Here is a 15,686-nt window from a genome sequence, read left to right as displayed (position 1 = left end):
AAATGGTGTGAGAAAGCCAATGGGGTCAAATATGCGAGATGACGTCTGCAAAACACCTCGTTTTGTGTTTTCCTTCCCCTTTACAATGTCTATAAGTCCTCTTTGATCAAACACAAAGTCATCAGTTCCAGATCTCCAGACTAGTCCTAGGACCTTGAGTACATTTCCACTTAACTCACTTTCCACTCCATGCTCTAGTCCATTCTCCTTCCACAAGGCTCTGAGCTCAGGGGAGTTAGTAACCCACTTGCACAAGTTCATCCCGGCTTGGGACAGAATGTCTTTTGCTTCTGTTGTCACACAATGGGCTTCTTGCACATTTGATACACTGGCAATAAAGTCATCAACGTATAAGGAGTCTCTCAGTGTCTGCACTGTTTTTGTCTGCTTGGTTTCATATTGTTTGAGATGCTTTCGGATTGTGGCGGCAAGCAGGAATGGGCTAGGAGACACTCCAAATACAACTCTGTTCATTCTGAGAATATGCACCTCATTCTCGCAGTCTTTGGTTGGGGGTCCATGGAGCCACAGGAATCGAACTGCATCCTTGTCTTTATCCGTCAGGGATATCTGCAAAAAAGCCTTTGTGATGTCTGCAGTAAAGGCTATCTCATGCAATCTGAATTTAATCAGCACATCCAGCAGATTTGGGTTCAAATTGGGCCCAGTGTACAGACAGTCATTTAGGGATGGGGAATTTTCCTCATGTGATGATGCATCAAAAACCACTCTGAGTTTGGTTGTTGCCTTGTTTTCTCGCACAACAGCGTGGTGTGGCATGTAATATTTGACTGAGTTCCCTGTCGACCATGTGTCCTCTGACAGATCCTCACAAATCCCTTGCTTCAGGTAGTCTTGTATCACATCGTTGTAACTGGTATACAAAGCGGCATCAATTCTCAGTTTTTTCTTTAGGCTTTCAAGACGTCTTTTGGCCACCTTTAAGTTGTCTGAGAGTTGAGTTCTGTCAGGTCACCACGGTAACTCAACTTGGTAGCGTCCATTTTTGAAGGTCGTTGTCTGCTCGAAACTTTGCAAAACCTCTAAGTTTTCTGTGCTCTCTGCTGTGTCGTTAACTATGCCCAATGACTCCACTTCCCAGAATGCATGAAGTTGGTTTGAAATCTGAGTGTCTTCAGATAAGCTAATGTGCATACAAGTGGTATCTGTTACACTGGAGCTCGTCACTGGACCCTGGAGAGTCCATCCAAAAATGCTTTCAACAGCTACTAATGTCTTTGTGACTCTTTGAACATTACCAGAAACAGCTTGCCAGTAGTAGTCAGCTCCTATTAAAACTTGCAGCTCTGCATCATTAGCACCTTCTAGTGGACAGTCTGCGAGCTGCAGCTCCCTTCTTTTCAGCTCTGCTTGAATCGGTCCACTTGGAACTTTAATCACAGCTGCGCATACCTGGGGGGTCTCTATTGCTTCAATCTCCAATTTTTGCTGACTGTTCCACACGTTCTCCAGCTCAACTCTCACAATGTTGCGCTTCTCTGTCACAGGAGTAGTGGATCCAAAAACATGGAGAGTTAGCATCTCTTGTCTGATAACTGGTAGTCCAAGGGCCCTAGCAACATCCTTGTGAATGAAGCTTCGCTGGCTGCCTCCATCCAAAAGACAGCGAGATATTTTTCGGTCTTTGGGGCCCACTGCCCATGCCTTGACGGTCTGAAGCAGTACAGTGTTCTGAGTTTTTATCCTTGATTGTGCAGGACTTGTTACTGAAGATAACACAGCATCTGTATGTACACTACTATTGCTGTTGTCGACCTCAGGCTTCACTTCAGATTGCTCACACACTGACTGATGGTGTCTACGTCTACATAAACCACATGAAATTTTTGTTCTGCAAAACTTTGCTATGTGTTTTGGACCTAAACACACATAACATCTTCCAAGTTTTCTCAGCTTTTCTTTACGTGCACTTACTGAATGTTCTGGGCAGTTTTCAGGCTTGTGGTTACTGCTGTCACAAAACACGCAGGTCTGGGGCACAGTGTTTGCTGTGTGCAAGGCAGTAGCTGATGGGGTGCTCCACCTTCTAGGTTTAACATCAGAATCATAGAATGGTTTACCGCTCTGCTTTGGGGTAGCATCCTTAACATCATGTCCAGGTCTGGTTAGCTGTAGCGCCCTTTCTCTGCTTTGCACCTCATTCTGCAGAAACTCGATAAGCTCTGGAACCTTCCATTCACTGTTGGAGTCTGATCGCCTGGTGTAGGCTAAGGCTATATCCTCTGGGATGAGCTGCAGCAGTACTGGACATAGCAGGCAGCCATAGGTGTCACTGTGCACCCCCAAGAATTCCAAGCTACGAATCTGAATCTCACACTCATCATACAGGTGTCTCAAAGATGCCACATCAGATGATTTCTTTACTGGTGTCAGGTTTAATAATTTGGACATATGAGCACTAATCACAATGTCCTTTCTCCCAAATCGACTCTGGAGTAATTCTATTGCATCATCATAGTTGTCATCTGTCATGGTGAGTCCTGCAATAGTCCGTGCAGCTGCTCCAGTTAGGTAGGATCTCAAGTATGTGAACTTGTCTGTTTTACATAATCCATCATTTTTGTGAATAGCTACTTCGTACTGAGACCAAAATTCTTGCCACTGACTTATTTCACCATTGTACTGGGTTATCAGTAACTTGGGAAGTTTAACAGTTTGTCTTGACTGTGATGCAAATGAACCAGAACCCGCATCACTGACTCGCGCTCTTGTAGACTCACGTGACCTTTCAATTATTCCAGTAGCGCGAAACTTCCATGTCAGAAGGCGGTCCATATAATCCTGTGTGTTTGAAATCTCCATCTCCAGTGCATCTGTAGGTGTCTCCTCTTCTATGCCCTTATCCAAATCTATTAAACTTTCCTCCTTGGAGATCAAAAGTGTCAGAAACTCACGTAGCTTGTCATTATCTGGTGTCTCCTTGCCCACCTCACTCTCCAGGCGGGATAACAGCTTTGTAACCGAGGTCCGTATTGTGGCACGTTTCTTCTTCATCCGCTCGAGCCTGTCCGCCATCTTGGCTGCTAGCAATAGCAGTTAGCACTTCACTCCGTTCTGAAATTTAGTGTAGTCTTACACTTCCCGGGTTTCGGCACCAAAAACTGAAGTGGAATAAAGGCTTCTAAAATGATGACGGACGACAGCGTCTTTATCTTGAACATTTAATGCTCATTTCATAACGTGAGCAACATCCAAACCTTTTAACGTCTCTTTTTTCTCTCGTCAAGTACAACAATCAGCGAAGAAGAGTGCATTTCCTGAAGGTTCCCTTCAAAATAAAATACTTGCACAAATACATTTTCAGTGCTAACAACAGGACTGTATTTCTTTAGTAACTAAATACTTAAATGAAAAATAAGTCACAACAGCTACTTCTTGCTTTTTCAGCCTGTGAAGCAAGTATTGGTCTTGCTTTACTAGTTGCTACCGCACGAACCCACGGCTCAGACCATACTAACACCCTAAACCTGTTAAAAATGATTTTCCCCACAGCCGTATTACTCACATCAACCTGAATTTCATCCAGTAAAAATATATGATCTTCCACTCTTTTGTATAGTTTTATCATTGCTTCAGCTAGCTTCAGTTGAATTTCTTATTCAGCTATCAGCAACTGAACTACAATTAATACCCTCATAGCTACAGATTCTCTATCAACACCCTTATTAATTCTTACTTGTTGGCTTCTTCCACTAATAATTTTAGCAAGTCAAAAGCATGTGTCGAGTGAACCCTTAAACCGAATTTACCTAACCCTTGTAATCTCACTACAGTTCTTCTTAATTCTGGCTTTCAGCGCAACAGAGACTATTATATTTTATATCCCTTATCCCACCTTGATACTTATCACACGCTGAGGAAATCAAAATGAATGTTTAAATGCAGGAACCTACTTTTTATTTTATACCTTAGCAGGCTCACTTCTCCTCTTAGTAGCTCTCCTAATTCTTCAAAATTCAATAGGAACATTATCCTTCTTTACAATAAGTTTTATTATTCCTTCCACTTTATTCCAATTTTCATACAAGCTATGATGAATCGGATGCCTTATAGCTTTTCTAGTAAAAATACCTGTCTATGGAGTTCATGATTACCTAAAGCACACGTAGAAGCACCTATTGCCGGATCAGTAGTACTTGCCGCAGTAATATTAAAACTAGGAGGCTATGGTCTTATACGAGTTATAATTGTCCTAGAACCTATAGCTAAGAATATGGCTTACCCTTTTATTATCTTGGCACTATGAGGCGTCATTATAACAGGTTTAATCTGTCTACGACAAACAGACTTTAAATCTCTCATCGCTGACTCATCAGTAAGCCATATAGGTCTCGTAGCAGCGGGAATCCTGATTCAAACCACATGAGGGTTTACAGAAGCATTAATCCCAATGATTGCCCACGGCCTAACCTCATCAGCACTATTTTGCTTGGCCAGTACTAACTATGAACGAACACACAGTCGGACAATAATTCTTTCCCGAGGCTTACAAACCATTTCCCCTTAATGACTTCCTGGTGATTTGTTTCAAGTTTAGCTAATCTTGCTCTCCTTCCATTCCCTAACCTAATAGGAGAATTAATGATTATTTCATCCCTATTTAATTGATCTACCTGAACTCTTATTTTTACAGGATTAGGAACCTTAATTACAGCCAGTTATTCATTACAAATATTTTTAGTAACACAACGAGGAACACTTCCTAATCACATACAGGTGCTGGCCAGTAAATTAGAATATCATCAAAAGGTTGAAAATATTTCAGTAATTCCATTCAAAACGTGAAACTTGTACATTATATTCATGCAATGCACACAGACCAATGTATTTCCGATGTTTATTACGTTTAATTTTGATATTTATAGGTGACAACCAATGAAAACATCAAATCTGGTATCTCAGAAAATTAGAATATTCTAAAGGCCAATGAAAAAATGTTTGTTTCTCTAATGTTGGCCAACTGAAAAGAATGAACATGAAAAGAATGTGCATGTATAGCACTCAATACTTAGTCGGGGCTCCTTTTGCCTCAATAACTGCAGTAATGCGGCGTGGCATGGACTCGATCAGTCTGTGGCACTGCTCAGGTGTTATGAGAGCCCAGGTTGCTCTGATAGTCGTCTTCAGCTCCTCTGCATTGTTGGGTCTAGCGTATTGCATCCTCCGCTTCACAATACCCCATAGATTTTCTATGGGGTTAAGGTCAGGCGAGTTTGCTGGCCAATCAAGGACAGGGATACCATGGTCCTTGAACCAGGTGCTGGTGGTTTTGGCACTGTGTGCAGGTGCCAAGTCCTGTTGAAAGGTGAAGTCTGCATCCCCATAAAGTTGGTCAGCAGCAGGAAGCATGAAGTGCTCTAAAACTTCCTGGTAGACGGCTGCATTGACCCTGGACCTCAGGAAACAGAGTGGGCCAACACCGGCAGATGACATGGCACCCCACACCACCACTGACGGTGGAAACTTTACACTGGACCTCATGCAACGTGGATTCTGTGCTTCTCCGCTCTTCCTCCAGACTCTGGGTCCTTGATTTCCAAAGGAAATGCAGAACTTGCTTTCATCAGAAAACATAACTTTGGACCACTCAGCATCAGTCCAGTCCTTTTTGTCCTTGGCCCAGGCGAGACGCTTCTTGCGCTGTTTCATGTTCAAGAGTGGCTTGACACACGGAATGCGACACCTGAATCCCATGTCTTTCATGAGTCTCCTCGTGGTGGTTCTTGAAGCGCTGACTCCAGCTGCAGTCCACTCTTTGTGGATCTCCCCCACATTTTTGAATGGGTTTGTCGTCACAATTCTCTGCAGGGTGCGGTTATCCCTAGAGCTTGTACACTTTTTTCTACCACATTTTTTCCGTCCCTTCGCCTGTCTGTTAATGTGCTTGGACACAGAGCTCTGCGAACAGCCAGCTTCTTTAGCAATCACCTTTTGTGTCTTGCCCTCCTTGTGCAAGGTGTCAATGATTGTCTTTTGGACAGCTGTTAAGTCAGAAGTCTTCCCCATGATTGTGGTGCCTTCAAAACAAGACTGAGGGACCTTTTAAAGGCCTTTGCAGGTGTTTTGAGTAAATCAGCTGATTAGAGTGGCAGCAGGTGTCTTCTATATTCAGCCTTTTCAGAATATTCTAATTTTTTGAGATACCAAATTTGGAGTTTTCATTAGTTGTCACTTATGAATATCAAATTTAAATGTAATGAACATTGGAAATACATTGGTCTGTGTGCATTGCATGAATATAATGTACAAGTTTCACGTTTTGAATGGAATTACTGAAATATTTTCAACCTTTTGATGATATTCTAATTTACTGGCCAGCACCTGTACTACTATTAAACCCCACCTACACACGAGAACATTTACTTATCTTATTACATCTAATACCTCTTATCATACTAATTATGAGACCAGAACTAATCTGAGGGCGAGCCACATGTGCTTATAATTTAAATAAAATATAAGGTTGTGATCCTTACAACAAAGGTTAGAACCCTTTTAACCACAGAGAGAGACATGATCGTAACGATAACTGCTCATTTTCGCCCTCTTGGTTTGAATCTGGGACTCGCTCAAAGCTCCTAAAGGATAATAGCTCATCCGTTGACCTTAGGAGCCAAAAACTCTTGGTGCAACTCCAAGTAGAAGTTATGTATAGTATATCTTTGGTATTTTCATCCACCCTATTATGGTTGTTATTAATTCTTATATACCCTCTAATGGACACTTTAAAAACCCGACTACCACCCGACTGATCTAATAAGAAAATCAAGACAGCTGTCAAGTTTGCATCATTCCCCTTAATACTTTTCATGGATCAGGGCTTAGAAACAGTCACCACTACATGAACATGAACCAACATGTTATTTAACATTAATATCAGCTTTAAATTAGACTCTTATTCATCCATCTTTTTACCTACTGCCCTTTATGTAACTTGATCTATTTTAGAATTTGCTTTATGATATATGCATTCTGACCCGTGTATTAATAAATTCTTTAAAAATCTTCTAATTTTTTTCATCGCCATGATCATCCTTGTAACTGCCAACAACTTATTTCAATTGTTCATTGGATGAGAGGGGGTGGGAATCATGTCATCTCCTTTAATTGGATGATGATGTGGTCGGGCTGACGCCAATACAGCTGCTTTACAAGCAGTAGTCTACAACCGAGTAGGGGACATCGTCTTGATTTTATCTGTAGCCTGAATAGCTATAAACCTTAATGCAAGAGAAATACAACAAATCTTCATAACCACACACCAGATAGATTTAACCTTACCACTTATACGTCTAATCTTTGCTGCAGCTGGCACATCAGCTCAGTTTGGGCTTCACCCATGACTTCCCTCAGCCATAGAAGGGCCTACCCCTGTCTCAGCACTACTTCACTCAAGTACAATAGTTGTTGCAGGCATCTTCTTATTAATTTGATTTAGCCCTTTAATAAGTAACAATCCAACTGCACTTTCTGCATGCCTTTGTCTAGGATCCATTAGTTGGCGCACTGGTTTATACCACTACGGACCTTTATTTCTTCTGTTAACTCGTTCCAGAATTTAACGCCCGCTATTGAAGTAGACATCCTTTCCAATGTTGTTCGTACTCTTTGTACTTTTAAATTCCACTTCCCTCTAAAATTATACCTCCCTTCTCTTTCTAAGAACCGTTTACTTATTTCAGTTGGGAGCATCCCTTTCCTTGCCTTATATATTATTTGTACTGTTTTAAACTTGACCAGGTCCTGGAATTTTAAAGCTTGCATCTTAACAAAGAGTGCGTTTGTGTGAGCCCTACACCCCTCCTGATTTATTAGTCTAACAGCCCTTTTCTGCATTATGATTATAGTCTGAACATTACTTTTATATGTGTTTCCCCAAACCTGTACACAATAACTCATGTATGGTAATAGTAAAGCACAATTTAACATATATAATGTTTTCCTATCCAGAAAATGTTAGCCTTCATTCATGTTTGCACTCCTGCTTTCTTCAAAGCTAAACTATTTTTATGCTCAGGGTCAATTATTCATGCCATGAATGATGAACAGGACATTTGAAAATGAGGTGGCTTGAACCATCTACTACCCGTAACCTCCTCTTGCTTAACCATTGGCAGTTTAGCACTTACAGGTGTACCCTTCTTAGTCCAATCGTATGGCGAGAGTTATCAGCTCAGTTTAAGTCTGGTTCGTCAACAACTCAAACTTTTTTACTGGATCATTTAAGTCCTCTTAGGTGCTCGATTGTTCCAAACCTGACGCCGTGGCTAGTGTGTGAGATGCAACTGAGAGCTCTGCTACGGACCTCTTGCCTTGTTTTAGACTCCAACAGCTGTGAGACAGATGTGACTAGTCAGTGTCAAAGTCAAAAACGGAGGTTAACTGGTTATTCAGGTAAAACCAGAGAATACTGCTGGCAACACCCCCGTCTCACTCAGACTGATGATTAACACGACTGGTGAGGGCTAGGGTGTCACGATCCGCCCCTGCCTTCCTGACTGTGTCTCTCTCCTGCCCTGATTGATCCATATTGTTCTCACCTGTCCCTCGTTAACCTGCCCATGTGTTCCTGATGTCCCTGTGTATTTATACCTGCCTCCTTGTGCCCGTCTTTGTCAGATCATTGTCGTGTTGTTCTCGCTCCTGCCGTATCCTATCATTAAACCCATCTTTTACTTTATCCGTGCCTGCGTTCCTGCCTCCTGAACTCTCCACCACACATGGTCCATCACCTCCACTCCACTCATCGTGACATAGGGTTAGATCTATCAGCACACGTAGAAACACGCTGAATTGTTGCCCAGTCCAACATTTACTTCTGCTCAAGTAATAAATGAAAACAACCTTTTTAAAACAGAAAAGAAAATTAGAAGGAGGCTTGAGGCGATTACACTCTTTACTATTCAATTCAATTCAAGTTTATTTATATAGCGCCAAGTCACGACAAGAGTCGTCTCAAGGCACTTCACATAATAAACATTCCAATTCAGGTCAGTTCATTAAGCCAATCAGAAATAATGTTTCCTATATAAGGAATCCAGTAAATTGCATCAAGTCACTGACTAGTGTCAGTGACTATACAGCAATCCTCATACTAAGCAAGCATGCATGCTATGTGGACTGAATTTGTAATGTGGTATATTTATATTTGAATATGATGTTTTAGAGTGTGTAGTGATCAGAAAACCACTTCTTTACCAGACCAGCACAATATGTTAGATAGTTACCATCATTTCGCGTCTGCAGCAGAACAGACTGCAGCAGCTCATGAACACACTGGGTGTCCAGTCCAGATCCCCACACCCAGCGTGGTCTGCAGTGTTGTGATGGCAGAGCATGGGCAGAAGAGCAAGGAAAAGGCGGACTCTCTCCAACGGTTATAAACAAGTACCGGCGCACACTAGCTCACAAAACACCTGGTGACCCTTCATGGACACATGTAGCTTTCCATGCCAGGATCAGATAGAAGCACTCTCCGGCAGAGACCTACTGTAACCTGCATTTTTCCTGTTTATTTCACAGATTTTGTGCAGCAGCCTTCTGGCTGCATGTCAGGTGTCCTGTGTCTGCTCTGCAAGCATCAACCTGATGTTTCTGCAGCAGCTTGAACAGAAGAAGAAACCAGTCCTGTTAACAGCCTTTCATTTATTCACAGAACAAACACGTACGACCAGGACCACAGAATCACACCTGGAGTCCGTGTTTTCATGTGATGGCAGGATCCGCCACACGGGGGAAAGATGAGTGATTTACCTTTGCAATACATGTATTTACAGTTAACTTTTGGTTACAGATGTGAACATATAAAAACAAGCTTGTTTTCTCCAGTCTCCATCCACACGCAGGCTGTATTCTGGCTGCTTCTTGTGTTGCAGTGAAGATGCTTGCCTCGCAGAAGGCATGTATAATGTATGAAAGCTTTGAGTTGCCTCTGCGTTGCTGTGTGAAGCCCCACGGAGGGGGTGGCACTAAATGATTCAGTCTATGGAGGGGCTTCTCCAGATTAGACGTCTGGCAGCGAAGTCACTCTCTGACATTTTAGGTTTGTTTTCATTACATCAGAGGGAATGAATGAGTGTAGAGGCCTGCAGCAAAAGCACGAAGCCTGGATGATATTTAATGAAGCTACGTTTCAGCGCTACTTTAAATCATATATAATTATTGCCACAATTTTCTTTTTGACTGTTTAACATCGAGCAGTAAATGAATGTTTGAGGGCAGGAATCAGGAATCGACTGCTGACAGAACAGCTGCTGCATCCATCAGGTCTGATTCAGATGCTCACGGCAGCCAAAGCTGTGTGACTACCCCCCCCCCCCCCACACACACACACACACACACAGGACAAAGACTTGCAGCCACTAGAGGAACAGCATTTCTTGCAGAGATGCTTTTGAATGCTGCTTGCTGACCCGGTGATTGTTAAAATACCGGACAAACCCTCCACATCACCCATAGCTGTCTGAAAGGCTTGTTCGGAGCCAAATGGGCAGTTCCCAACACTTCCACCTCGGCTGTGCACCTCGTGTCATCGTTACCGCCAAATATTAAAGTGGGCAAAGAGGTGGAGCTGAGACTGGAGCTCTGAGGGAGGGAGTAAAAGACTGACACCCTTCAAACTCTGAAGTGATGTAGCTGCAGGGATGTCACGGTAACCGGTGCAGCGGTAAAAATGTCGACAATAAGAATAACGTCTTGTTTTTTTAAGAATATATTATCCTGGTGGATTACCGTGGCCGCGGTGTAGGCGCAGTGACCCTCACCAGCCACCGTCGCATCTGCTGAAGTTGTGAACATGCACACTCTGTAATTTACAACCACAACCTTCTTGAAGCTGAAGCCAAAATAATGGCCGAAGGAGGAGATGGCAGCTCCCAGGACATCCATCAGCCCTCAAAGAAGAGAAAGTCGGAAGAACGGCACATTTTGGAAGTTTGAAGAATTCCGAGAGACAGCTGATAGAAGACGGCTATCCTGTTTCCAGAGCGTGCAGAAACAAGTGCCTGCCAAAGGCAGCAACACTTTGAAGCTCATGACATCTGCGTGGCCATCACCCACAACTCTAGTCAACGCAAGGCAAGTTAACGTTGTGTCAGGCTGGGATGTGTGTTCTCCCTTCGTTCTCCTCCTGGTCCTCCTCAGGGTTATACTGGAAGGCACCGTGGTGACGTCCTAACCTGTGGGTGGTGACGGCAGGCAGGTTCTCCACACCGCTGCAGCTCATCCTAATCACCAGCTGGAGGATAGAGGAGGGAGGCAGTCAGCCCTCCAGTGCCAGATCTTCAGTCAGGTGGTGACTGTGTGTACCGGCTTCTCTTGGTGCATTTTGAAGGCTTTATCTCTTTGTGGTTTGTCCCAGGATCCTAGTTTTTGTTCATCTCCACCGTGTCCGATCTCCTTGGAAGTCCTCAACCGTGCTGGCTGCCGTCTTCCCCATCCTTTCAACATTGCTCGGCTCCACCACCATCTCCGACTGGATTCATCTCTTCACCATCTCACCTGCCTGTCCTCCAGCTGGGACTGTAACCTGCTTCCACTTCATACACACTCTCCTGCTCCAGAAAGGACTCACCTTCTGTTCTGCAGCGTTCCGGAACCGCTCCCACTTCAGTCAACCTGACTCCACTGCCCCCATTCCATACCAACCCAGAGTCATCCTTACTGACCAACTTCTCACTTCAGTTCCACGCCTGACCTCCATCATCTCACGGATTCAACACATTCTCAGTAAAACTTTAAACTGCTTCCTGTCTCCTGAGAGTCCTTGCATGTGGGTCAAACACTTACCTAAAACCATCTGGCCCAGTTGACCCTGCGAGGCTCTCAGGAGATCCATACCAGAACAAGCCACCTGATTCTGTACTCCGATCCCTCAGTGAGCAACAGACCACCATCCTCCAGCGTCTTGATCAACTGACTAACCTTCAGTCTCGTCTCCAGCTGGCCTCTCCACCAACCCCATCATTACCACTGTGTGGTGTGGTGACTCCCATGACTGTCGGGCGGGTTACCCTCGTCTGGTTCCTGTCACTAGCCCAGAACGTTGTACAGGTGACGTGAGGCGATGTAAAGGTTTTCTGTTGCAGTCAGTCGGTTTTCTAAATTCTCCACCCTGATGATTGTAAGATTTCCTTTATACTCGGTCTGTCGGAAGATGAGGCCTTAAGATGGGCTGATACCTGTTTTCAGGGTCAGCGGGGCTTGACCTGCACCTATGATGACTTATTTTAGGAGTCAAAGGTGCAGTGGGTAACATTGCCTGAACTTCTCTTCACATATTGATGGCAACTGATGAATAGATCTATTGACAAGGCATAATTGTGTTCACCTCTGAAACCTATAATCCCGGAAATACTTGATCCGATCATTGGGAATGTCCTGTTCTTAACAACTGGATTATAATCTGCAAACAGATCACATGTTCTCACTTGAAGCAGCTGAACAGAACGGATCCTCACCTTAACCACTCGACTCGCCCGCCCTCATGACACAATGAACGGACCTCCCGAAGGATCCAGTGGAGAAATTCTTCCCTGAGAGTGCCTGCTTCAGTGGCTCACTCCCAGCTACGCCACCTCGCCGCCGCTGGACCTCGGCGATCCTCTCTGTCCTCCCGGATCCACACAGGAGGTTGGGCTGGGAGGCGCAGCCGGACCGCTCCCCCTTCTAGGGCACCAGACTGGCCGTGTGCTCTCCTGAATTTGATCCACAGCGCTGGGAGGGAACCCAAGCCCTGCCATCACCTCCAGCTACTTGGTGAGTCGGACTCCAGGGGGGGTTGTGAGGACGTCCCGCCAGCAGTGCACTCAGCCGGAGGACACCCCTCCTGTGGTCCCCTCCCACTCCAGGGGGGCCACGAGAGGGACCAGACGGCAGGGTCGAGCTAGCAGATTGGGGCTGCCTACCTCAGAGGCTCCCGCTCAGTGCTCCAGATTGGACCCCCAGCCTCCATCTCCAGTCCAATCAGCACCTTCGAAGCCAGACCAAGGGACTGAGCCTGCGGGTCACCCAGGGGGGCCCGCTTGCCTCCAGGCTGAGCTGGTCCGGCTCAAACACCTTATCAGCCTCTCTGGGAGTTCCAGATGGAGACATTCACCACCCTGATTCACCTTGGTCCCAGCTCAGCCCGAGCTTCAGCTGTCCTGTGGGAGCAGAACCACAGTGCCTGCAGCGGCCCCGCCTCCAGTCACTTCAGTGGCTATGCCCCCAGGGACTCCGTCTCCAGGGACTATGCCCCCAAAGGTCTCCCGATCTCTTCGACCTCTACAGGCCCTTCGGGTCCAGAGTGTACTGTCACACTCTGTTCAGTCCTGTGTGTTCCCTGATTGCTCCCACCTGCCTCTCGTCTCCCAGTCACTGTAGATCCCGGCTCCTCTTGTATTTAAACCCTCCCAGGTCTGTGTTCCTCGTCCGTTCGTTGCTTCAGTGTGTCTCCGTTAAAGTTTTTTTGTAATTATTGCAGCCTGCCTGCCTTTTTTCCCATGCAGTTTGGATCCTCACCTCAACCACTCAACTCACCCGCGCTCGTGACACAAGCCTGGAGTTGTCGCAACAGTTACCTTACGACTTGTGGCTGACAAGGTGCCAACAGCAAGTCAAAAAGGTAAGCTACCGTTACATTTTTATAGTTGTTTGACAGCATCTGTTGTTCCTGGCATTCGCCTGGTGTGGGCTAGGGGAGGAGCCTGATGAATGGGGGTTGGACCTTGGAATTGTGTTTGTCCCAGGAACATTTATTCTACCTTTAAAGATACATTCAGCCCTAAAAGTTTGAAAAACACAACCTTAACATTTAGAGTAACTTCACTTTGGTTTGGTTTCCTAATCTGGCTAAAAACAGAAAACTCTCATGCCAGTTACACATTAGCGTCGGCACGGTTGGGACTGGGTGAAGCCGGATGGAATGAGTTCAGTCTGGAATGGGCGATGTAGTGTTCACATATAAATCCGAAGGACTACTCAGGAATGCAGACATCCCTGCCCGGAGGGCGGAGCTTCTCCTTTAAAAGATAAAGGCGGGCACAATCTGTGTTGCTTTTGGAGACTCTGAACCATATTATTTTATTCATTTGCTGTGTGTGTCACAATCTTGTCATCTGCTGCTGCAGGACACACACACACACACACACACACACACCTCTGCTCACGTTCCCTCTGAGCGGCATCTCTTTGCGCCAATTGGAGGCAGTAGGCGTAATTTCAGCCGGCCAATCAGTCAGTAGTGTCACCTTGGCCCCAGTCTCACCGCTGGAGACGAGGTCTGAAAAAAAAGAGTCGCCTCGGACTGGAAAGCACAAATCTGGCCCGTGTGTGAAACCAAATTCCAGTTCTGTACCGGTCCCGTGCTGACGCTAATGTGTAGGCACCTGTTGATCAGCACATCGAAACCCACTCACCCAGTCCTGCACGTCCTGCCCCTCCTCTGGCCTTGCCAGTGGCTCATCCCAGAAGATGTTAAATTTTCCATGATGCCAAATTTTACTTCGAGTCTTGTAGGCATAGTAAGCCGAGAGAGATAAGGCCAGCACCACCATCAGGCCCAAAACCAGCGCCACTGCCTAGAAGAACAACAATCAACACATTACCACGAGGGATGCACTGAAAATTCGGCCACTCAAAGTGAATTTTTGGCCAAAATACCAAAATCACGAAACAACATGGCTGAAACAGGCCGTCAGGTGAACCCTATTTTCATTTCATCCCTCATGTGACAACTTGCTCCTTGAGTCATAAAAACAATATTTATAATAATAATAATATTATAAAACACTGATTTCCAAAGTAAAAGTTTCCCCTGTTAGTAATGCTGTTTATTCCGATCACTGGATGATTCTAATCGATTCTGTGATGCTTTTAACTTTCAGATTCAGATCTACCGCCTCTGCCTGGCGTTAAGGCTGATTCATGCTTCTCCGTCTGCGTCAGTGTGGAGACACACAACGCCATTATCCATCCTTGCGTGGGGCCCCGGCAGGCACGCAAGTACGTACGGAGTCGAGCCCACTTTTTTAAATATCTGTCGAACGAGACGGAGAATGCAAGCTTGTGATTGGTCAGGGCACCGCTGTCGTCTACACCGCTGCCATTGTGCCCTCAATAACATAAAGGAAGTCGGGGATAACTAGCGTCAGACACGGGGAAGCTTGAAGAATTCCTCGCGAAAAAACTCTAAAATATGAACGTTTAATTTCCCCGTGACTGCAGGAGTGAAAAGATGCGTAGCAGGCATTTTATTTGTGGACGTAAATGACAGGAAACGTGGGTTTAGAGGTGGCGAGCGCATGAAGACGTGGAGGAGAATGAGAGACAAATATGTCCGTGTTAAAAGTCTCTTATTTACAAAAAACACAATATAAACACACCATCATGGACCGATACATGACAGGATACCACAGAACAGAACTACGCCCTCTGCTGTCCTGGTGGGGAATTGCGTTGCAACACTCCCCAGGAGACGGAGAAGTATGAGAGCAAAAAGCTTCCGAGAAGCATGAATAAGCCTTTAGTCTTCTTTTACGTTCCCGCTCAACTGTCCCTACACTGTTTCCAATCGATTGGTGCCGCTTACTAGAAGAAGATGCAAACCGATGGGACTTAAAGTACTGAGGTCATTATGTCTAAGAGCTACTAATAATTAACAAGTAAAATGAACGTAATTTCGAGAA

General features: G+C 45.0%; 2 protein-coding genes across 2 annotated transcripts in view; one reads left to right on the top strand and one right to left on the bottom strand.

Annotated features, from left to right (window-relative positions):
* LOC107394980 (occludin) overlaps positions 1-15,686 on the bottom strand; it is a 130,405-nt gene that overhangs the window by 109,757 nt on the left and 4,962 nt on the right. The window contains exon 3 of the mRNA XM_070541838.1: positions 14,418-14,579. Within this exon, the coding sequence (XP_070397939.1) occupies positions 14,418-14,579 (162 nt within the window). The remainder of the gene's footprint in view (positions 1-14,417; positions 14,580-15,686) is intronic.
* Positions 6,669-7,980, top strand: LOC129154128 (NADH-ubiquinone oxidoreductase chain 5-like). The gene is given in 1 exon segment (XM_070541843.1): positions 6,669-7,980. A coding segment is annotated over 1 exon segment (915 nt). The 3' UTR covers positions 7,584-7,980.

This window comes from Nothobranchius furzeri, chromosome 11 (genome assembly GCF_043380555.1).
Source record: "Nothobranchius furzeri strain GRZ-AD chromosome 11, NfurGRZ-RIMD1, whole genome shotgun sequence".
Taxonomy (NCBI): domain Eukaryota; kingdom Metazoa; phylum Chordata; class Actinopteri; order Cyprinodontiformes; family Nothobranchiidae; genus Nothobranchius; species Nothobranchius furzeri.
The sequence above is the reverse complement of the archived record's forward strand: the minus strand, read 5'-3'. Positions and strand labels throughout refer to the sequence as shown.